Below are 23,871 nucleotides of genomic sequence, written 5' to 3'. Positions count from 1 at the left end.
TAGAAAAGAGACAGTGAAAAATGTACTCAAAGGAGTCAAAGCAGAGTTGCACAATGCCGTTGTTGAACACAGCTCACACTGCACAATCTTTCTATGGCTCTGGATAAATCAACGACGCGGGCCGTTTAAAATACAGGATATGACGAAGGATGGCAAATGAATGCGTATACTCCGTTGTTGGCATGGATTCCAGCTAATAAACAAAACTTTAGGACATGTTTTTTTAATCAAAGATTCGCTCTGCTTCTTCACAAGTTTGATGTACATTATGAAAAGTGAACATTTTTTGTCTTCCTGGTATTGGGAGTTTTTATTTCCTGCTCTTGATCGCTCCTCTAGACCGCAAGGTAGCAAACAACTTAGCTACGCAGCTAGCTTGTAAGCAGCTGGCCAGTGGCCACCTTTCTGGCCTTTGTCATTTTCTGTCTTCATCAGCTAATCAGCAACATACATTTGTTCAAAGATGAAGAGGAAGGTGGCTCGATTACGGTTAAGTCCCAACGAAGAGGCTAAACTTATACGAGAAGAACACGAAAGGAGGCGGAAACTGCGAATACAACAGGTACTGTAAATCAAGAGTATCCTCTGTCAAGCTAAAAATGCATGTCTTGACAGCCTAGCTACTAAGTTAGCTATGTGATTCTGTCAACAACTAGGCAACATATTTTTAACTGGTCTTTTTCCTTTGCAGGTGCGTGAACAGGAACGGTATATTGCACTGCAGATCCGCAGAGAAGTCAACCGCAGACGGGAACACGAAATTCAGATCCTGGCCGAGGAGTTGAAACAGGATTGGGAGCGACAACAAAAAGAGAAACTGGAGACACTACATAAGTTGTATCAGGAGAGCCTCCAACTTATGGGAGAGGGACACAGAAGTGCAAAAGAAAATGTAAGTTTAACAAGCAAAGCCCAACAAACAGCCATCTCCAGACCAGCTTCGTCAGTTAATGACTTGTCAAATTATGTTAGGTCTGATTTTCATGTTTTACTTTTCAACATTTGTTCAAATCAGCAGTGTACTCCCCTACAGAACAGGGTTACCCATAGTTACCGCTCCTGATCTTGTGTTCCCCAGGAACCAGATTGGGAAGCCATAGCACAGAAACATGAGGAGAATCACAATAGAGCAGCAGAACGCTATCACAACGCCCTGAAAGAGCTCAAATCACAGAGGCAGAAGGAACAAGAGGAGCAGAATCGGTAAGACCTTGTCATTGTTTTCCAAGAGAGAAAAAAAAGACTGAGGCATTCTACATTGAATTTTAATTTGTTATCACTTTAGTTTCATCCAGGCCAGGAAGAAAGCTGTTCAGGTTGAGAAAATGAGAGCTGCTAAAGTGGCCAACCTGCCACCCCGACCACCAAACCCTATTGAGGTATGTGGCAAATAAAATATCTAGAAATTAATTACCATCAAATAAATAGAACCTAACAACATAAATTGAACATTCGACCGTTGCCGAGCTGTACACAAGGTGAAACAGGGTCAAATCATGGGATAACATTATATACAAAATCCTTTTTTTTTTATGTACACTAATACACTTAATCAACTGTTCCATCCTAAAAGAGTATTCCTTCCAAGAAGCTGGTAGCAGTGAAGAAATCTGACGTGGATGCCTTCTCTGTGACCCACTATCACATGCCTGAGACTGCAGTGGACAGGGAGGTGGACACAGGACAGGTAAGCATTTCCTGACAGAGAGTGAGCCATAGTTTTGATAGACCTTCCTGCTCAACCTGGCTATTCCTGTCTTGTTGTTTCCATGGCAACGCGAAAAAACGTTTCTGGGGAGGACCGAGAAGCAAGTCTCTGACATGGTTTTTGCCTGTCCTGTAATCATTTACATTACACGTATTCATTTAGCAGACGCTTTTATCCAAAGCGACTTCCAAGAGAGAGATTTACAAAGCGCAGAGGTCACTGATAATAACAACAAGATAGCCCCAAAACATTGTGAGAAGCCAAAAACATGAAGCACATATTGTGAACAACCAAAATAAGTGCCAGAGGGAAGAACCACAAGAGCAAGTAGTTAAACAAGTTACAAGTTAATCTGTGGGTTTGTGTGGTCAAGCTCCCACCATAGCTGTATTTGAATGCTCTTCCACGCACGTGCGTTGAACTGTAAAGAAGGTCGTGGTTGTCCACTGTACCCTCATCCGTGTTGGGTTTCTTCACCTCAGCTTAGTGCCCAGCAGCTGGCGGAGCAGGAGATGAGGCGTCTGCAGGAGCTGGCGCAGGAGGAGCAGGCGGAGCGCCAGGAGCAGCTGGAGAAGGCTCGGCTGAGAGGGAACCACGCTCTGAGGGTGGAGCAACTCACACAGGTGGGTGACCTTGTGTAGCCGGTGTGTGGTGAAGCTCACTCCTCCAGTATGTAACAGGCCACCCGCATTGGCGAAGGTGCTAGCTTTCCGTTGGCGTAGTTGGTAGTGGTGGCGCTTGGGAAGTCAGAGGTGGCAGGTTCGAGTCCTGGCGGGAGCGAACATTGGCTGGTATGCCTCTGACGGAGCCTGCAAGACCACGTCTGTTCCACTTGCATACTGACTGTCTACTGGCATTCAGACGATACACATTAAAGGTACTGGATAATAGACTGTATATCCGACCACGCACAATGGCTGTTTGTTTATCCAGTTATCCAGCATTTAGGTTTTAGATAGCAACCATGAACATGTTTGTGATATGGGTGTGACACTTTTGTGTCCCACAATTGTCTGTATTATTCTAAATCGTGTGTGTGTGTCAGGACCGAGATCGCTTCCTTGTGGAGCTGGAGCACATGCAGCAGACAGAGCTGCTCAGAAGGAGACAGGTGGTGTCCCAGATGCCTGCTCAGATCTTCCAGCCCCTCTACAAGAGGCAGGAGGTGAGGGAGGACTGGCAGAGGGACATGGAGTTCGCCTTTGAAGACATGTACACCGGAGAGAGACGTACGTGTGGCACTAGGCTTCCTTCTCGTTTGTTTGTTTTTCCCAACAACGGAACACTTTGTTTTGTCATATTGTGAGGAACTTGAGAATAAGCATGGCTCTCGCTGGGAGTAATTCCGATTATTTTATGATGCTCGTCATTGATATGTAACTTCCCTGTCTTTTTGGGCCTAGGTGTGAAAGGTGACCTGGTGCTCCAGCTGGTCCCAGAGCCCCTCCCAGCCATGTCCACAGACAGCCAGGACCAGGAGCTGGATCTCACTCTCGAGGACGTCCCCTCCGCGGCCACACCCCTTGAAGTCACGCCCGGGGACCAGCAGGGACACGGCCTTGACTCCAACCACCAGGTCCCAGCTGCCCAGAGACAAGGTAAGGAGAAGGCTCTTTTCTGCTCCATTACCCTCGTATTGGGCATGGACAAAACCTGAAGCGCACAATAACATAGGCCTGCCAAGTTCTCCCAAATGATGAATGAAAATGACCTTTTCACTGCTTGCACAAATATTCGGCATGTGAGTATTCTGATCTCGTCATTATTTCTGTGCATGTTTTTTCAACTCTGAACCAAATTGAATTTTTTTTTTAATTCAGCTGATATGTAATTGTGTAATGAGGGAAGGTGTGGCCTGGATTGCTTAACACTTTAGGTGATCACAATTATCAAGCATCTTCAGTAGCCAAAAAATGGATGTAACTGACGCTGAAAAGTCTGAAATTGTAAAATGCCTTTCAGACGGATGCATCTTTTTGGAAATAGCTTATCTATGAGGCTGACCACTGGATAATCAAACGTTTTGTTGCAAATAATCAACAAGGTTGCAAAATGCATGGTAAAAGAATAGGCGCAAATTAACTGCAAAAGACTTGAGATGAAGTAAGCGTGAAGCTCCGAGATCCCATTCAGTACCACCATATTCCAGATCTACAACCTACCTGCAGCATCCAGAAGTTCAAGGTGTCAAGTGCTCAGAGACATGGCCATAGTATAGAAGACTGAAACACAACTACCACTGAATAAGATTCACAAGTTGAAGCATCAAGAGGGGGAAAGAAGTCCTGTACCTGAAGACCAGATTTTCCACTGGTCTTATGGACAGATGAAACAAGTGACTCTTGATGGAGCAGATAGATGGGCCTGTGGCTGGGTCATGAATGGACACAGTCAGGAACATTTACATTTATGCATTTAGCAGATGCTTTTATCCAAAGCGACTTCCAAGAGAGAGCTTTACAAAAGAGCATAGGTCACTACTCCTGTTTGGCAAGCCAGCAGAGGCCTCAAAGATGGCTGTATAATGACCTGGCCCCCATCCTCTTCTGACTTCAATACCATTGGGAACCTGTGGGCCCTTCTGAAGTTTAAACGTGAAGTCTACACTAAGGGAAGACAATTCACCTCTTTGAAAAGCATTTGGGAAGCTGTGGTTGCTGCTCAGTTGATTGGGAACAGATCAAGAGACGAACAAACTCCATGGATGGAAGGCTCAGGGTAGTGTGGCTGGGTGTCACTCTGCCCCCACCTCTCATATGCAAAAATATGGAATTGCTGGACGGAGTCTCTGATTGATGGGTCTCACACCTCATTGTGTAACTAACTGTAGCATTGCTAATCATATGTTGATAAGTAAGGGTCAAGATGTGGTCTGATTGGTTGTTCCTGGGTATAAAGGGAATTGTGACGCTTTGTTCTGTGGATTCTTGATCTCTTGAGGACTTCTCCTCAGCTCTGGCTTGACTCCTTCTCCATCCTCACCCCTTTTCTCTCTAATTTACAATAAACATAGTAGAGTAGGTAAGATTTAAAACCTAAATGTTTTAATTTTAATTGATTTAATTCATTTGCAATGTTATTAAATATATATTTAATTTAACTCAATTAAACACTACACCATTCTTAATTTAACATTTATTTTTTCAGGTTTGAGGTTTAATAGAAATAAAATTATGAGCATGACTATGAGCATTATAAATGTTCAACAACAACAAATCCTAAGGAATAAAACTTGCCCTATATCATGTTGCACGAAGTGTGAGTGGAGTTGGTTAGCATTTCTTATTAGCAACTAAACTCTTAAAAACCTTTTTTTGTTGCAGAAGAACCCTCCAGTCCAGGAGGGGGCGCTCGTCAGCAGGCCCTGAGGAAACTCCTCAACCGCATCAGAACCCAGAAAGGTCAGTGTGGTTCCGGGAGCGTCCGAGACCTGCCAACCGAGCGCCAGGCGTCCGACCAGGATATGACCATCAACACTGGCTCTCTGGGCAGTGAGGAGAAGGAGCGTCCTGTCACCTCGGGTGTCCAGCCTTTTGAGTCCCGTCCAGCACCGCCTCATGGTCGGTTGGTCTCCCTGTGATCGGGCTGATTCATGGACTCAGCATTTGAATCAGCATCATGCTAATAGCTGTTATTATTGTGTGTGCCTAGTGTTGGAGACAACAGAGGAGTCCATTGTGGCTGGCACCTTGCTCCATCCTGGTACGCAAGCCAACAGAATCCACACGTTCGAAGCAGACAGGAAGAAACGGGTATGCATTGTGTCAATTGTTCTTACAACCCCAAAAGTGTGCTGAAGTGTCATTGTTTAAGGTGAGGATGCATTCGGCCAAGTCCCGAATTGAAACAAACATAACCTTTTTGTGGTCGTGTCGTTGCGGTGCAGGAGGAGGAGCTGGAGAGGCAGAAACAGGAGCAGCTGGACCTGCTGCAGGAGCTGGAGGAGCAGAAGGCCACACTGGAGCTGCTGCTGCAGGAGGCCCACCAGGAGAGACAGCAGCTACAGGCTGCTGTGGAGCAACACGACACTGCTGTTGGGCCCATACAGGAAGTACCTGTCCACGACCAGGAAGTGACCTCTGGTACTCCTCCTCCAGCGGTAGATGTAAGTCCTGTTATATAGCTGACGTGTGTCTGTGTGAGGGGGATGTAGTTTGAGCTCATTGGTGGTGTTTTGGTCTGTATCTCACCTGGGTTTGTTACATCGTGTGTTCTTGAACTGAATAGCTTTCCTTGCAGCCTGCGAGCCGCGTAGACGAGGATACGCAGTCCCGGAAAATACGAGAGTACCAGCAACGTCTACTAGAACAGAACAGGTGTGACTCTTGTTTCGACGTGCCAATGTGTTTTGTATATCCGTGTTCGTCTCCGCTCGGACTCATCTCACCGTTGTCTCTCGCGGTTCAGGCTCCATAAGCAGTCAGTGGAGCAGGCTCGCCTTCGTCTGGAAGATTACCAACGCACTCTCCGATACCGCTACACCAGCACTATGACAGCAACGCAAGCCGCTTGTGGACCTATCAATCCCATCTGCCCTCCGCCACTTAATACTGGCCGAGCGACGCTACCCGTGGTCTCTGTAGAACTCCCCTCCGGTTCTACAATGCCTCTTCTCCCTATAGCACTTAGCTCCCATTCTAGAACCCACTCCCATATAGAAATCCCTAAACGAGAGTCAGCCATTTTGCCTCAACCCTCCATTCTTCCTGTTCCTGGGATGCATACAAGAGCCGGCTCAGGCTTTTCCACCAAGGTCTCATCAGTGCCACTAACAGTCGCCACAGAAAGCTCCAGAAACCAACACCCCGACCACGCTGCTTGGCTGACTGATCATTTCCTCCAGAGAGTTTCCGCCCACCGTCCAGATGGGCTACGCCCCCCCTCGACCTCCTCACACCCCCCCTCCTCCAGACCGCCTGCCACCTTGGGCATCCCAGTCCCATCTGCGGCAGACCCTGTCCAAGCCCTCCACCCAACACCGTCTGAACACCCAGCCACATTTCCAGAGGAGGCCCCGGCGAAGCCTGGGACTTTCCTACCAGGGTTCACCCAGACCGGGCAGCTTTTCAGGGAGGAGATTGAGTTGGAGAGGCAGAGGCAGGAGGTGCAGGAGGCCCAGCGGAGGGTGCAAGGCCAGAGGGAGGCCCTCCTTCTGCAGCAGAGGGAGCAGGAGGAGGACCTGAGGGAGCAGTGGAGGAGACAGAAGGAGGCGTTGGACGCACTACTTAGTGCTGACACACAGGTGACAAGGATATTCACATACCTCTACAACACACTAATTGGGTTTGCTACATTCTTGTAGTGTGGTCGATTTGAAGCCTGAAAATTATTATAGAATAACGATGTCTTTTTTTATTTGACTTTTATTTAAATTGTATTCCTTGTTTAGCACAGACTTTTGTCCAAAGCGACATACAAAAAGGTGCCTATGCACCTATGTACAGCAGAAGAAAAGCGGAACGTCTGTACGGTTGTTTTTTCTCCCCAACAGCCAAACCCAGACAGTGATGATGATGCAACAGGCTTGGAGAACATAGAGACCGACCGCCTCACTCTGATGGCGACCCTGCTCAGAGCCATCGAGCGGTCTGACGGCCACAGCCCGTCGTCTGTAGAGGCCTATCAGAATAAAGAACCAACACTTACCATCCAGCCACCGGCCAATGGTAAGACACTGGCAGGGTATGAGATGTCAGGGTTTCCCGCAGGACTTTTCAGTTATGGCGGCCGCCTTAGCAACACGCCTGACGCCTTAAGTACGTTGTCAATTTTTGTTGTTGTTGCGATATCCACCGTGTTAGTCCGTGACACGGTGACCAACGCCAGTCTCCCTTCTCTGCGTAACGCATTAGTCTATCGCACAACACCCCCCCCCCCCACCCTACCACCTTAACTAACATATTTACTGCGGGACACCCTTGATGTCATGACTGTTTGTGTAGTTGTTAGGAAGATAATGGGGTCTGGCGATGAAGTGTTATGGTAGGCAATATGTGCAATCTGTATTTTATGTCAACCTTCATGAAACAGCTTTTGTTTTGTTCCCTCCTCTCTTTCACAAGACCCCGCCCACCAAAGCGACCGTTGCCATGGGCCCGCCCCTCCCTCGCATCCCCACGCCCCTCGGGCTCCCAAACCCCCTGTGGCCCGTGCCAGGCCGGGCGTCATGGAGATGATGAGGATGGAGCAACATGAGCTCAGTGCCATCCAGGAAGTGGAGACGCCAGCCAATGGCAGTCTGGTCACAGGTCAGCCACACCTACAGGGGCGCCAGCACCTTTTGACTACTCCTTTTTATTTTTTATTTATGTATTTTTTTCCGAACTGTAAATGCCTAACAGACAAAATAAAGTGTTATTCTTCTAATGAAATGACTGATACTGTGTCCTCTTCCCCAGAGGAGACTGCCAGACTGTCTCTCCCCGGAGCCGTAGGAGTCTCCCAGGAGCAGGAACCCCCAGCTCCTCCAGACAGGGGCCCTCCCGGCAGCTCCAAGTCCAGCAGAGAAGAGCCCTCGGCTGGGATAGGGACCGGCAGTGGGACTGGGACGGGGAGCGGTAGATCCAGCAAGCTGTCCTGGAGAGACAGACTGAGGCTAGAGGCGGGGGCCTCTCCGGAATCTGGTGAGGAGAGAGTGGGGGTTGTGGATGGAAGAATGGATGGATGGATTGATTTATTCTGGCCTTGCATAAATACTTAGTGGGGAGAGATTTGTATTGCCTAATCCTGACATGAGAGGTTCTCTCCAGATCCTGGATCAGCTCACCCAGAACAAATGTCCCAGAATTCTTCTGATTCTGGCAGAGGTGGCCTCGGATACTTTGGGCCAGGAACTTCCAGATTCAAACCCCATCCAGAGGTGGGGCCTTTTATTGGTGTGCGAATGTGTTGGTTTGGATGTTTGTCTCTCTGTGTCTCTACTGTTGGTGTAAGAGTGTGTGCGTGCGCTCTGAGCAATGATTTAAAATTAATTGGACCTGAAGTGTACTTGAAAGTACACATTCATGATGGTTTCTACACTTGAACTGAGCTCAGTGTGCGCGTGTGTGTGTGTGTGTGTGTGTGGGGGGGGGGGGGTCGTGTGTCTGTGTTTGCGTGTGCTTGCAAGGCTGTGTAATGTGAGCCATGATGTAAATCCATTCTCCCTGACGTATATGAAATACATATACTCCATGATGGTTTCTACACTTGAACTGAGCTCTTGGACACCATAATGGAATCGGCATAACGGTATACAGGGAGTATCCAACCGTCCTGTTGTTTCACTCGTCTCTCCGTGTCCCTGTGCCGTCCAGGTGGAGAGCGTGTCTCTCCACTCGGCCCACAGACCCTCGGAGCCCGACGGTCTCTCCTCCACCACCATCTCCTCTGGAAGCTACGTCACCACCGAGCCGGACCACAGCTCCACCCACATAGGTGAGGGAGCTGTGCTGGTTCGAGCGCACAGAAACATTCCCCTCCGTTTATTTTTCCCTGTGATAGTGTACCGTCCCGATTGCTTGTTCTCGCTGAATAATTAATCCGAAGAAATATTGTATTTTCTTTTCGAAGATATGTCTCTGCTCTTTGCCGGATTTGGAGAAGGTTTGTCGGGAAGGGGAGGAGCTACACTGGAGGACTCCTCCTCCTCCCGACGGAGCTCCTCCTACAAGGAAGTGTCTCCTCCAGCGTCGCCTGCAACCACAGCATCACCTCTGCACAACAGCAGCATCCAGCGCATCATAGACAAGTATACCAGGGAACTCAACATCTCCCTCAACACGACAGGCAGCCCATCTGGTACACATTCTCACTCACTCACACGCCCCCCCTCACACACACACACACACACACCTATATATATATATATATTAAAAAAAAGAAGAAACCAGAATGTAAGGGTTAGTTCTCTTTCTCTCTACCCAGCTCCCTCAGTGTGTGAGAGGGCATCATTGGAGGACCCCAGCTTCCTGCTATCCCAGCAGGCCCTCCCTGTAGAGGAGGAGGGGGCCACGGACGACACCTGCATACGGCTGGCTGGCTCTCTCTCTACGCCCCCAGACATGGAGTCAGCGGCACAGGGGCCCCAGGTGTGTGTGTGTGTGTGTTTGTATTGCATACACACCCCTGCTGCAGTTAAATTCTAGTCCATCAGCACATTACTTTGACTGTTTTCGTTTATAGTGATTTGTCATATCGTTTTCAGGACTGGGATGAAACTGTCGACCGGATTTTGGCACGCATCTCAGACCATTCATCCTCATTGCCGTCCCGTCCCAGCCAAACTACCGGCCAGCTCTCAGACTGGTCATCCTGCGCCGACGCGGACAAGGGGCGGGATTCTGACATCAACCATATGATTGGCCATCCATCGGCTCAGTCGTCGTCTCTGGGCGACAACCTCGAAACTGACTCCACAGCCAGACAGATTGGCCAGTTCTCTGGGCAGACGGCCTCAGTCGGCAGCGGCCAAGGGTGGGACTCCACTCTGAGCAGGATGATTGGTCGGCTGTCCACCCAGTCGAGCTCTCAGTGGCTGAGCGGAGGGAGGGACTTCTATGCGAGCCAGTTGATTAGTCAGACGGGATTGGAGCAGTCGTCTCTCTGGCTGGATGAAGGGCAGGATGAGAGCCGAATGAGGCCCCTGGTTGCTGAACTGGATGAGTCTGCTGCCCAGGGGAGTGGGAGCTCGGGTAAGAGTGAATGCATTTAAGAGGAGGAATGAGCTGTGATGCATAACAAGCTGACCCAGAGGTGTATTTGATTTAAATACACTCATGATGGTTTCTACACTTGAACTGAGCTCATGGTGTGTGTGTGTGTGTGTGTGTGTGTGTGTGTGTGTGTGTGTGTGTGTGTGTGTGTGTGTGTGTGTGTGTGTGTGTGTGTGTGTGTGTGTGTGTGTGTGTGTGTGTGTGTGTGTGTGTGTGTGTGTGTGTGTACCTATGTTTGTATTGTATGAGCTATGATGTTAAACAACTAAACCTGAGTGTGTCGCTGATTTATTTTGACGTACACTTATGATGGTTTCTACACTTGAACTGAGCTCTGTGTGCGTGTGTTTGAGTGATGCTATTTCAACACAATTTTCCTCACCAGCCATGAACATAACCTACTTGTCTCTCTCAGGAGGCGATGGATCCAACCACCAAGACAGGGAGGACCAGGGGGGTTTAGCCCACACCCCTGCCCCTTCTAGTCCAGAGAGGCCTTCTGAAGCCCCGGCAGACAGCTCTGCTCCCCCTGCTTCAGAGTCCCTTGACCAGGCCCTCCAGCCCTTAGGCAGCCCTCATGAACAAGACAGGACCGGAGGTGAGTCACTCCACCCAAGAAGGAAAGATATACCCGAAGTACAAAAATAACACAATGTTTTGTATCTGAATGCATACAAGCAGACTTATTTGTTAAAGAGTGATCAAGTTGCCAGCTTAAGTTGTTTCGAACGAGACTTATTTCTGGCGGATCCTTCTTCAGACTCTTTCCACCCCCTCCTGCCGGAGATCACGCACAACGAGACGGGTGAACCCTCGCTGACCTTTCACCTTCCTCAAGAGGAAGAGGAGGCCAGCTCCTCTGAAGGAAGCCGGCCATCCTCACATGTGAGGCAGCTCCATTTCTCGCAGCGCTCTGAGGAGCCCTCTGATGGAGATCTGGACGCGCGGGAGTCCCCCTCATGCATCTCGGACCACTCTTCTGAGCAGATGAGAACAGAGGAGCTGTCCCTTTCCCCGCCTTCCCTCCAGGACTCCTTGTACCAGCTGGCCACCTCACAGTGCCACCCCCTCGACTCGGCCTCAGCGGTTTCTCCCGCTGCAGAGGAGGCGGGGCACACAGCTCTCAGCCTATCGGCTCTCAGGCTGTGTGAGGAGGAGCCTGCTGTGGACCTACCGCCTGAGAGGACAGACATGCACCTGGAGAGTGTTCTTACACCTCAGAAAGTTCCAGAAGTTTTTAAATGTGCTATCATGGATGAAGACCTCGGCAAAGATGCTACAGGCAAGCTGTTGTCTGACACAATGGCCAATCCTCCAACCTGGGAAAGACTCATGGTATGCAGCTCTGATTCTCCAGGATTACTCAGCATTGGGTAGTATGGCTGTCAGTGTTATGTGTTATGTCTGTGGTGTTGGTTTAACCGTCTAAGTAAGGTATCTCCCTCCATATCTAAGGACATTGGAGGAGAGAAGGGGATTCTAGAAGAATCCCAGCTGACACTGGTGAGCCTGACCGACACCACACTACAGGACCAGGAGCTCACCGTCACCGAGGAAGATGAGGGAGCATGTAAGGAGGAAGAGGACCCTACTGAAGAGGAAAAGGTTATTGTCCAAGCCTCACAGGTGTAAAGGGCAGGGAATGAGTGACTGAGACCAGCTCCATGAAACGTATTAGTGAGTACCATAGACATGTTGTTCAATCTTGGAACTGTCCTTTAGGAGTCGGAGACAACTCTGTTGCCCGTGGAGAAAACCGGTTCAAAGGAGGAGACATCACCCTTGCATGCAGGTGAGGATATTGTTAAGATCATTTCTTTATCAAGTTATGCACATAGTCGTCGGATTCAAAGGAAGTACAATAGTTTAATGCTTGCCAGCAAGGAGACAAAGTCTGATCGCAATACAAAGTTTGTCTGGTTCACAAATTATCATGTAAGACCATTTCATGGGAAGACGTTTCCTCCTCTGCATACCAGCTGTCAATATGATCTATCCCAGAGACAGAGAGACTTGGCCATATAATTATTTATTGCATCTCTAGTATGATAATGGTCAGCCTAGGTCAGTTTGTTTAAATAGGCTTACTGTCATCTATAAGTCATGTGAGGAGGGGGTTCTCCGCTGGCAAGGAATGCTAGCACCAGTATTTCCAAGATATAATGTTCCATTCTAAATTTACATTACATTTACATTTATTCATTTAGCAGACGCTTTTATCCAAAGCGACTTCCAAGAGAGAGCTTTACAAAAGAGCATAGGTCACTGATCATAACAACGAGATTGTCCCAAACATTGCAAGTAGCCAAAACATGAAGCATACATTGTGAAAAAGCTAAACAAGTGCCAAAAGGGAAGACCCATAAGAGCATGTAGTTATACAAGTTACAAATTAAAACAACATGAACCACAAAAGTGCAGGACTGTACCTGTAGAAGAACAATCAACAGTAACATATTTCACAGCGAGTACAAGACTTAGCTTCGTTATATCTAACCTAAAAGAGCAATGAGTCACTTAATAAGAGTCATTGTGATCCTGGAGGAAACTAACTAACAAGTCCAGCCAAGCATTCTTAAGTGCCGTTGTACTCCTGTAATTTCTCCGACAGATACATCACAAGAGCCATACTTTCGTTCAGTCCGCCGCAAACACACTCTTACCTGTCCCCGTGCCTCTGTCTAGTGATGCTGCTGGAGTTCCAGGGCCCCGGGGAGGCCCTCCAGCAGAAGCGCCGGGCCCTGCTGCAGCAGAGGTCGACCCGCAGGGTGGAGGAGATCAAGGCCAGGAAGGCGGGGGCCGGAGACCAGGCTAACTCCTGGAGCAAAACAAGGAGCCAGTTAACCTCCACTCAAGCCAAGAGAGAGACCAAAAGCTTGGCTGGAGGAGATGCCAAGCAGAAGACCCAGCCAGAACCTCCGACAAAGCCCCAGCCCGCTCTTCCGGGTAAAAGCACACCGTCAAAACACCGAAACCAAATGTTTGACGAGATGGTCAATGTGGGTCTAAACGCTCTCCTCTCTTTCTCAGTGTGTGAGGCCAAGTTGAAGAAGGTGGGGGAGGTGAGGATCTGTACACCTGAGCAGAGGAAACTGGACGTAGCCGAGATGCACCAGAGAACAGACAGGTAGGAGGGTCCACGTTCCAGCTCCGCCTGCCTCTCTCATGCCGCGCGATCATCTGAGGGACCGAGCAGCATGAGATCTAGAAATCTAATCATTCAGAAGAAAAAGAAGAAGAAAAAGACTTTCAAAATCTTGAAATAACCCCTAACCTTCCCCTTGGCTTATCTGCAGATTGTACAACCGTCTGGAAGAGGTGAAGCAGCTCAAAGAAATCAGGAGCAGACAGGAGTTGTATGCCAAGAACAGAGAAAAGGCCAAGGACTTCCATAAGGTAATCAACTAATAAATTATACTTCAGGATAGTCAATGTATGTGTGTTCATACATTTTTTTTAAATATAGATTTGAAGACATGCTCTCTCTCCTCTCTGCAGAAAACTTTACTGAAGCTAAGAGCCAAGCAGACTCCACATTGATTCTTCACCGGATTTCAAGTAGTGCCTTTGCTCTTTGTGTGTTTGTATGCCTTTTATACTTAGATAACATTAGTTTTGTACATTTTTACGTCTTAACTTAAAGAAAACCATAGTTTTATTTGCAATAAAGTGTCCATACCAATCAACACCCTGTCCTTGTTTTGATTGCAATGTTGGACTATTTTGAATTGCACGGAACATGACTTAAAGGTGACATGACATGAAAACTTCATTTTATGAGGTTATTTAACATTAATATGAGTTCCCCTAGCCTGCCTTTGGTCCCTCAGTGGCTAGAATTTTCGATAAGTGTAAACCAAGGCCTGCGTGTTCTTCTCTGCCTTTGACAAAATGAAGGCTCAATTGCGCTGTTTGAAAATCTCCCCCTAGTGACGTAGATAGGGGAGGGTTACCTCCCCTCTGCTTTGCCCGACCAGATCATCTGGCCCGCCCATGAGAAACTGAGCTACCACCGTGCAAGGGCGAGTGCGATATCGTTTTTTCCTGGAGAGACATTATGAGCAAACAAACGAAGCATAACAGTTGCTCAGTGCTTGGATATACAAATGCAAGCACACACATTTTTTTTTTGTTCCTTCATCTCTGCACAACCCGTATCTTAATTGTATTTTCGCTGGAAATGCGCCGACACAACTTCCCAAAGTGTTGTATGTCTGTGCCAAACATTTCCTCAACTTGAGCCAACTCAAAGCTGGCCTTGCTGAAATTAAATTCTGGATAATTACTAAATCTCCTTGGTTAAGCTACAAACCTTGGATAAGTAAGTTAACTAACGCTATATCATTTTGTTGCTTTACTGTATATGGTTACCTAGCTTGCTACCCTTAGAATGTGGCTTTAACATTAGCTCTGCAGCTAACAGCTCAGTTACTGTTGCTAACGTAAAGCTAAATGGCATCAAGTGTGTGTGTGTGAATACAAACGCTGTAACACGAGTGTTGTACACTTCTTTGTTATTTGGATAACCGGTCTGCTGTTGGTGTTATGGCTCGCGATATCCGCCTTTCTTCACATTGAAATGACTGAGTGTGCACCTCTGCAAACCAGGGTGATCAGATGAGAATGGCTAAATTCGAGGCATCTTACAGCAACGGGGGCAACGAGCCATTGCGATACATCCTGTAAACATTAGCGCATGTTGCCGCCCCTCTCCTGTTCATTAGCATTTAAAGCTACAGACACAGAAACAGCGCGTTCTGGGGAAAGCTGATTGTGGGACTACTTGTAGTGGCTATAATTCTGCACCATGGCTGAATTTCGGGAAAGAGACTTCAGATACAGTATTAGGGGACAACTAAGGCCTATATAAAAGCATCCAAAAACAGCATTTCATGTCACCTTTAATACTTACGTATTATTGGGTGTTGTTGCCTTGATGAGGCCAACCTATATTCTCTCTCATATATATTTATTGGGTGTGCTTGCGTCAACAAGGCAAACACTATGTTCTCACATATTTATTATTATATCATTATTAATATAACATATATATATTACTTAACTGATATCAGTTAAATTAATTATCAATTGGTTTGAATGATGTTTGAACCAGGGGTGCCGTGTTTGGCAGTAGACTACACTGCTAAATGTCAAAGGACAACATACGTTTTGTTTCTGCTGATGCTAAGTTCTAAATCAGAATACTCTGCCTTCTAATAATACTTACTAAACAAGTGAAGGTTTGCTGAAGGATTTCTAATAACTCGTTCATCGTTCAAATACAGTGACTATCGGTAAGCTCTTTTTTTAATAGACTTTCTTCAACATGGTTAAATATGAAACAAAAATGTACAGCTTATCTATTAGGGATGGGAATCTTTTGGTACCTCTCGATTAGATTCTTGGGGTCAAGATCCGATTAAAAATCGATTCAAAGAAATTTGTGAATCGCTAAAAGACTGAATTGCAATTCATATGTGAATCAATTTTTTCCCCCACCGCTAATGAATACGTTCTACATTTTGCAAGTTCATTGATTTCTTTATTTCCAAAAGACATCAATTAGGACAGAAGCAGACGATACCAGGTGCTTTTAAGTCTTCAGCCATCCCACTTAACGTACATCCGATTATTGCTATCCAGGGCCAGTGCAGTCAATTCAACCCAGTCATTCACATTATATAGTTATAGTCCTAGGCTATTTAAATAACTGCATTTTATACATTATTCTAGAATTTAAAAAAAGACTTAGTCTTCCAAATGTCCTATCAAACATACAAACAAACTTTACAGTACTAAGGCAAAATTTTCTCCATAATCAGGGGCTGCAGGTAACCTGAAGACTGCCTTATACAGTGTACACAATGTAATGGAGCAGCGGCAGAGTGATGCAGAACAGCAGCTGCTGAACAAGACTGGCCAGAGGCAGAAAGAGGTGCACAGGCTGCTTCCACATATTAAGAAATCAGAAAATCAGACCAACACTGGCTGCAGCATTTTCTGCCCAAAACGGAGAGATTGGAAGAGAGCCTTGAGGAAGAGAGACTGAAAAATCTTGGTGGATGAGAAGTTCAAGGTTCTGGAAGCCCAGAAGAGCAGCTGCTGTATAGGATGGAGAAGGAGCAGGAGGTGCTTCATGAGAATGAGAAGACTGCCCTGAAGATGCGCAGGCTCCTTCAACAGAACAAGCAGCTCAAGCAGAACGTGACAACGGAGAGAGCACGTTCTGGACAAAAGACCAGGCGCCTTCGTCAGAGAATGCGCCTGCAGAGGGAGAAGTCCACTAACTTGAAGAGAAAGCTAGCAGAGACCAAGACCCAGACTAAGACGGTCAAGGCCAGCCTAGTAGCCACTGCAAAAGATCATGCAGTGAACAAACTGGCTCTTGAGGATAGACTATCCAAGGCTCTCCAGGCGTTCTCCCAAGCTGAAGGAGCTCTGGCACTGTCACAGACCAGCATGACGGCCATGGAGGCACACATGGAGTCAGTCACAGGCAACCTAAGAGGCCTGCTGACAATGAGAGAGGAGGAGAGCAAGGTCTTGGTGGGTGAGAAGATCCAGGCTCTGGAAGCCCAGAGCAGGGCTGAGGAGTCCCTGACTCTCTCCTAGGGATGAAACAGGGCAGCCTGAGAAAAGCTGGTTGGGGCTCATGGTGGAGAAAATGGAAGCAATCAATGCTTTCGACAGAGACCCTTCAAGCCCTGTGCCTGCAGTGGCAGGTGTCAAGTGACAGAGAGTTGGAGGTAAAGGAAAGGGATTGGAGGAGGGAGGTTGAGGACATGGACATCCAGATGAGCCAGCTGGAGGAGGAGAAGAAGCAGACCCAGACAGATCTCCACCTTGCTCTGTCCAATGTATGTATCTAATGTATTTCAATAGGGTCACATGGATCTGTGTCCAACAGTCTATAGGAGTGTATATTCTGGTTTTCCTGTCTTTCAGATACAGACCGTCAATGCTGGATACATTGGCTGGTTTCTGGTTCAAAAGGCTTGGAAAAAGATGGAGAGAAAGATGCAGAGAAAGAGTTAGGATCAAAACTTGGAACCCCCCCCCCCACACACACACACACACACACACACACACACACTCCCACACACAAACACATTGACACACACACAGAGCCACACACAGACTCACATTAACTATCCCTCACCACACACTCCCCCTACCATCCAACAATACCACCCCCACCACACAACAGACTCAATCAGCCGTTGAAACCCAGCATCCCTCTTCATGGGGAGAAAAGATGGATAAGAGGTATCATCATCATATGGTCATCGTATCAACTCTGGTTTTCTGTCAGGTCACTGACTGGTTCATGTAAACAAACTTAGCAAGTTTTTAATGTATATCTGAACAGAAAAGCATATTTTTTACAATCAACAGACTCAAAGTCTAAATGATTGTGTGAGCAGGGAGGGTTTACCAGACGCCTCTCCTACTTCTCAGAACCAAAGGTTTCTCCTGGTGTCGCTGCATCTCAAAAATGCTCCCGTATGGAGGCATGGAGAGAGAGATTCCACACACAATTTGGAATGATAATTCAACTACCTAAAAGATTAACAAACATAATATAGGTATTAACGTGTATGAAAAACACATCCCAATACGTGGACCGTATAATTTCACTTTGCACTGCCCTCTCATGGGGAATCTCTGTTACTGCATTGAGAGGGAGAGGTGAAGGGATGTAAGGTGAGAGAGAAGGAAGGGAGCGAGGAAAAGACAAGCAAAAAGAATAAAATGGAGAGAAAGGGAGATTGAGAGAGGGACAAAGGGAGAGGGGAGAGAGACTGAACACTAGATGTGTCAGAAAAACAAATCCTTCTATGGCATAACTAAGAAGATATCTCAGCTTCACATGTCTTTATTTAGCTGTTCAGGTCCATTATAACCACCAGCAGGAGTTCAAAGTAGCAGAGAGACAACTATGAACTCATCACTTCAACAACAGCAGTTATAAACACTTCCATCTCAATAGTGAGTAGCACATGTACCCAAACATTACAACACATTGTTAGTTAAAACGTTATTTTCTGAGTAGCTGTGACAATCAGGTCCCCCTACCTCAGATCATCATCACCTGAGTACTAAGAGGGCACTCCCTCTTCATGCCCGCAAACAATGAAAGCACTCAGTCCACTCTCTTCTGCTCTGTGTATTTAAGACAGTCACTCCCTTGTCCCTTCACTCCTTACTAAGTCTTGTTAACATTATACTGACATTTTACTAGCGATTTTCGGATAGACTTTCTGTGAAATACTGACCTTGTTTTTGCCCCCAACCTCGTATCTGCTCCACCTGTATACTTTTTAGATTCCGTGATCCAGACCCTTGCCTGTCCTGTGGAACCTGACCAAGCCTTGCCTTCCTTGCCCAGTCCGCCCCTCTTTGACCTACGCATGTGACCTGACTACCCTTTTGGATCTGCTCTCTGGCTCTGAGTGTATGACCCCTGCTTGTCCAACTATGTCCAAATAAACCCACGCTTGGATCCAGTACCCTTTGTCTTGGGAGTCTGTCCGTTAGTGACAGGAAGATGATGATATACAATCACACTATAATTTACAGCTGGAATTATGGGACAAAAGAACAATGATTATAAACCAACTAAAACAATGACATGGTTCTGTATGATGGTATAATAATAAGACTTTATTTATATAGCACATTTCATACAAGAATTGCAGCTCAATATGCTTTACAAAATATCAATAAAAACAATAATAATAAAAACAATAATACAAGTGATAAAAGTAATAATTAAAATAGCAAATCTGTAAAAACAATAATATAACTAATAAAAGTAGTAAAACCCTTCTGAGATCAAATTAGTTAAATGCTTTGGTAAAAAGGTAGGTTTTAAGCTGTCTTTTAAAAATGTCTAGCGTATTTGCTTCCTTAATATTTATGGGTAATTTGTTCCATAGTTTTGGGGCATAATTGACAAAGCCTGCATCACCAATCTTTTTATGACTGCTTCTGGTGACCTCTAATAGGCCTGCATTTGATGATTGCAGTGTTCTAGCTGGTGTGTAGTTTAAAAGACAGTTAGCAATGTAGCTCGGTCCTTGTCCTTGTAGAGCATTATGTGAGGAATAGGACCTTAAAGTCAATTCTGAAGGTAACAGGGAACCAGTGTAAAGTATCTAGGACAGGACTAATGTGTTCTCTCCTTTTAGTTTTGGTTAATAATCTAGCTGCAGAATTTTGAATGTATGAAGGTTACACTCCTCTACAAGACCCTCTACCACAGCTTCAAAATCTCTGCACTGTTACCATGGTTACCAAGCCAAAACCCAGGGTAGAGTGGCTGGGTGAAGGTGGTCTGGACTCTGTGGAGGAGGGTCACTGTGTCAGAGACGACACTGTAGATCCAGGTACACTCCTACTCTGGAGGACTGAGGGCCTGATACGGCAGTATTAACACTGTTATGTCCGAACTTGTAAAAACCACTAAAACATTGTAACCTCCAGGACTTGTTATTGTTACCAAAGTAAGAGTTACCCTCTGTTCTGCTGATGTCTTTATATGAGACTGCTATGTCAACACCGTCACCTCTCCTCTCCACCTCCCAATAACAGCGTCCAGACAGAACCTCTCTACACAGCACCTGACTGTACTTGGTGAACCTCTCTGGATGGTCAGGATATGGCTGCTGCTGCATTGGATATGTCACCTTCCTGTTCTCAGACAGAGAGAGTCGTTTATGTGCTGTGTTTGGGTCCAGAGTGAGCTGACAGGAATCTGGGAGAAGAGCAGAGACCAGATCAGAGTTAATATCATGTCATTCATGTGTCACCATGTTAAAGCTGCTGTTGTTCTGGATCAAATTCATCATTCAACACGTGTCAGTGGAGAGAGAACTGGACGCTTCAGAGACTCACACTGTAAGAGGTCTGCTCTGGTCTTGGGCTCTGGAGCCAGGAACACATCCACTGTGGAGACTGGAGACATACACACACACACACAATGACACAAACACATATTCACACAGATAGATAAATAAACACACATATACACACAGGTACATGCACTCAGACACACAGACACAGAAACACACACACACAAACAAACAAACAAACAGAGAGACGCAGACATGTGTTAAGAAGAAACATTCTACTCTAAACCATGTCTGGGTCCATGAGGCTTAATGTGCTGTTCCTCCAGACCTGCTGTGTTTAACCAGCTCACCTGTGGTGGAGATGTTGGACCACTCTCTCTGGATCAGCTCCTCTAGTTTGTCTCTCAGCTCAGAGACCACCTCAGTCACATGTTTGAAGTACTGAAGAGGAGGAACAGACATGCTGGGGACATCTGAAGATACACTGGTACTGGAGAGAGACTGGTAGTTCTGGAGACAGGGAGGGGGGAGAGCGATAAAGAAAGACAGAGGGGGGAGAGAGAGACAGATGGAAGAATGACAGATAGACAGACACACAGGTTGAGCAGAGATCCTTCATGATCAGACAGTGATTGTAGCTTCAGATCTGAGCTGCCAGGGTAGTCTAGTTACCTGGAGGAAGTGGATGTTGTCCTCTGTGTGTGAGAGCTTCTCCAGCTCAGCGTCTCTCCTCTTCAGCTCAGCTATCTCGTGCTCCAGTCTCTCCAGCAGTCCTTCAGCCTCACTCACTGCTGCCCCCTGCTGGGCTCTGATTAGATCCTTCACCTCAGAGCGCCTTCTCAATGGAGCGGATGAGCTCAGTGAAGATCCTCTCACTGTCCTCCACTGCTGCCTGGCCTGAGCGCTGGAGAGGGGGGTTGGGGGTGGAGAAGAGAGGGAGAGAGGGGAAGGAAGGAGAGAGAGAGGGGAGAGAGAGAGACAGAGAAAGAGAGAAATACATGAAGATATCGCTCGAGAGACACCAATCTTCCTGAATGTAGAGAGTTCACCTGTCCTATCGAGGTATCTCCCAGTAGCACAACTACAGTAGTGGAGATCCTGATGCTGACCTTGAAAGACTCCACAGCCTGTTGGAGCTCCTTCAGCTCCTTCTCTCTCTGCTGGACTCTCTGCTGGACTTCCTGTAGCACTGTTCTGTACTAATGAATTCCTTGTTCTTCATCAACCACAGGTAACACATATGCATCATCTAGCTAGTCCTCCATCTCAACATAGATGAGGTCTCACTTGTTGTAAGATAGAGACACACACAGGAACACGGAAAATGTACGACATCACAAAGGATGATGTCCTCATTCTGCTGGTTTTCAGTCAGGTTCCTCAGTGCAGGTCTGTGTGGTGGTGCCTGCAGTAACTTTGGGCTTCTGTCCAGGTCATTGACTGGTTCTCGTAAACTAAAGCTGCGCCTGTAAATTTGACTTGTTTTTGATGAGAACGATGACAGATTACGCTAGCTGTGTTTCTTTTAATATTTGTATATTAATACATGAATATTTATATATGGTTGGTTTTTGTATTTTGTCTTGTTTTTGTGGCACCCCAAATCCTTATTATTAGGGATGTGCATCTCTGCCTGCAACCTGAAATATCCCTCTGGGGTTCTTATCCCACCCAGCCAAAGAAAATTAATCTGCATTGTGTTTAAATCAAATCAAATTTATTTGTATAGCCCTTTTTACACGCAAGCATGTCACAGAGGGCTTCACATACGCCCATAGAACTGCCCCTCAACCAACCTAAACCCTGTTTACACTGTATCATGGGTTCAAATACCCTACCCTCTGAAGATTCAATCCATTTTATAACTCAGGTCAGACAAAAGGCTTCATTATATTAATAAAAGTACAGGAAACGAAAATGACACAGACATGCTCACCTTGGTTGCAGACGACGGTTATTCTTAACGAGCAGGAATTGTCATACCACTTGGTGGCATGTCCAATCCCAACACACAATTTGAAAAATACATTTGTGGGTTTGCCAACATACAAGTTCCTGAACTTAGCCTGTCACTTTCCATCTGCCAGAGACCACCTCCAGCTGTTGATGTCATCATACAGACCTATCCAGACTGCCCTATTATAACTAATGAGTGTTCACGCCCGCTATCTCGACTAGTTTGTTCATGTCCTCCATGTTGTCTATGGTGGCCATCTCAATGTGCTTCTGTCTGCAGTAGCTCTGGGCTTCAGTCCAGTTCTTTGGGTCGTTGAAAAGGTGATAGTGATGGAAGCATGAGGAGAGGGCACACAGTCCTGTTCACATACAATAACAGCACATCACCACAACTGGTTGATGGCTGATATTAGAGTTATACCAAAGGTCCTGTAATCCCTATTAGTCTCATTATAAATATGAATATGTACTGTATATAATTATATAACATTATATTATTATGTATCAAATACATCTGTGTAACTGTTTACAGTTTTACTGAATTGCTAAAACACTAAAACCCATTGGCTGAACAAAGTTATCAGTTGCCTAAACTCATGTAGCTAATTGTGGAGTCTGTTGTCAATACCTTAAACCATTTCACATGGTAAAACACAATTTGCAAATCTCACATAGACTTTTCAGCAAAACTCTAAACACATTCTCATCCTCAAAACACATTCTGCACTCTAATGGACATGTCATCCATACTGGTAAACACAAATGGCATGGCCCTGAACATTGCACTTCCCATTTGTTACAGTAACAGTACTGAATGCTCAGTAGATTTAGACAGGTTGCAGGTTTATATCAACAAAGAACAGGAGTGAGTTGTGGGTAGTGAGATGCAGGGTATAGTACTCTGATATATCGGCCGATATAGAAAATTACTGTAATTAAATAAAAAATCCAGAAACGCATAACAACACAAACAGATTTCCCTAACATTCTGCCCCACTCGTGTTGCCAACAGGGACGTTGTAGAGTGCCCTTTGGTGACAAACTATGCAAGGCCAGTATAGTACTGTATAGGGGTACAAGGAGGAGAAAGAACAAGAACAATTGCAAAGACAAAGCAGAGTAGTAATTTCTGATAAATGTTGAGCTACTATGAAAGAACATGTTTTCGTTCATCAAAAGACAATGACGGATAAATATGAAATTAGTTTGGAGATTATTTGAGATTCTCCTTGAGAACTATATGTTTTGAACAATGTGTTTTTAATTTTTGGGTGTATTGTTTACTGACTGCTTGATAGTGTATATCATTTTGATCACTTTGTTTATGATTTGAGAGCAGTGTTTGATTTTGAGCACAGGTAAATCTGTTTTGAAGTGAAAGTTTGATTTTGAGGACAGGTAAAACTGTTTTGAGGCGAAAGTTTCATTTTGCAAGAGAATTCGAGGTTTTGTAAATAGTGCTTGAAGATGAGGTTTTGTGTTTACAGTTTTGAGAAAATGGGTGACTGTTTCAAGAATGTGTTTTAGCAATTGTGAAAAACTGTAATAGTTTGCACAACTGTACTATTAAAGTATTTGTCTTTCAAATGGTTTGAAGAAAAAATTAAATATATGATTAAATCATAAATTTTGAACCCTTGATTATTTTACTGAGGGAACG

At 45.9% G+C, this 23,871-nt stretch overlaps 2 protein-coding genes and 1 pseudogene across 6 annotated transcripts; 2 read left to right on the top strand and 1 right to left on the bottom strand.

The window, feature by feature from the left end:
* The first annotated feature begins 146 nt into the window (after nucleotides 1-146).
* cep295 (centrosomal protein 295) lies at nucleotides 147-14,087 on the top strand. Of its 4 annotated transcripts, none has more exons than XM_084674331.1 (29): nucleotides 147-347; nucleotides 464-562; nucleotides 692-892; nucleotides 1,079-1,203; nucleotides 1,286-1,379; nucleotides 1,574-1,687; nucleotides 2,191-2,331; nucleotides 2,754-2,937; nucleotides 3,112-3,306; nucleotides 5,032-5,268; nucleotides 5,360-5,460; nucleotides 5,595-5,813; nucleotides 5,948-6,024; nucleotides 6,116-6,950; nucleotides 7,200-7,374; nucleotides 7,771-7,956; nucleotides 8,107-8,331; nucleotides 8,458-8,567; nucleotides 9,004-9,124; nucleotides 9,260-9,487; nucleotides 9,614-9,777; nucleotides 9,894-10,380; nucleotides 10,817-10,999; nucleotides 11,162-11,736; nucleotides 11,857-12,006; nucleotides 12,124-12,193; nucleotides 13,087-13,528; nucleotides 13,698-13,797; nucleotides 13,900-14,087. In XM_084674331.1, exons 2-29 carry the CDS (start codon nucleotides 464-466, stop codon nucleotides 13,939-13,941), a joined length of 5,880 nt encoding a protein of 1,959 aa, XP_084530457.1. In that variant the 5' UTR covers nucleotides 147-347; the 3' UTR covers nucleotides 13,942-14,087. The 4 variants fall into 4 exon arrangements, with proteins under 4 accessions (XP_084530457.1, XP_084530459.1, XP_084530458.1 ...); XM_084674333.1 differs by having other exon boundaries at nucleotides 147-562; nucleotides 5,936-6,024; nucleotides 13,087-13,347; nucleotides 13,432-13,528; XM_084674332.1 differs by having other exon boundaries at nucleotides 147-562; nucleotides 5,936-6,024; nucleotides 13,087-13,347; nucleotides 13,432-13,528; nucleotides 13,876-14,087.
* A 129-nt stretch (nucleotides 14,088-14,216) lies between these two features.
* Nucleotides 14,217-18,902, top strand: LOC146257009 (uncharacterized). Its single transcript, XM_084674335.1, has 3 exons — nucleotides 14,217-14,722; nucleotides 16,224-17,258; nucleotides 17,347-18,902. The coding sequence occupies exon 2, from the start codon at nucleotides 16,513-16,515 to the stop codon at nucleotides 17,011-17,013; it is 501 nt and encodes a 166-aa protein (XP_084530461.1). The 5' UTR covers nucleotides 14,217-14,722; nucleotides 16,224-16,512; the 3' UTR covers nucleotides 17,014-17,258; nucleotides 17,347-18,902.
* A 755-nt stretch (nucleotides 18,903-19,657) lies between these two features.
* LOC146257008 (tripartite motif-containing protein 16-like) lies at nucleotides 19,658-21,590 on the bottom strand (annotated as a pseudogene). Its single transcript, XR_014729969.1, has 6 exons — nucleotides 21,543-21,590; nucleotides 21,365-21,454; nucleotides 20,928-21,159; nucleotides 20,606-20,765; nucleotides 20,299-20,358; nucleotides 19,658-20,158 (listed from the first exon to the last, which is right to left on the bottom strand). The product of XR_014729969.1 is annotated as a tripartite motif-containing protein 16-like (transcript).
* Nucleotides 21,591-23,871: the final 2,281 nt, after the last annotated feature.

Source organism: Hypomesus nipponensis, chromosome 15 (genome assembly GCF_054491055.1).
Source record: "Hypomesus nipponensis isolate SF chromosome 15, ASM5449105v1, whole genome shotgun sequence".
NCBI lineage: Eukaryota > Metazoa > Chordata > Actinopteri > Osmeriformes > Osmeridae > Hypomesus > Hypomesus nipponensis.
This window is presented reverse-complemented; position numbering and strand designations above follow the sequence as displayed.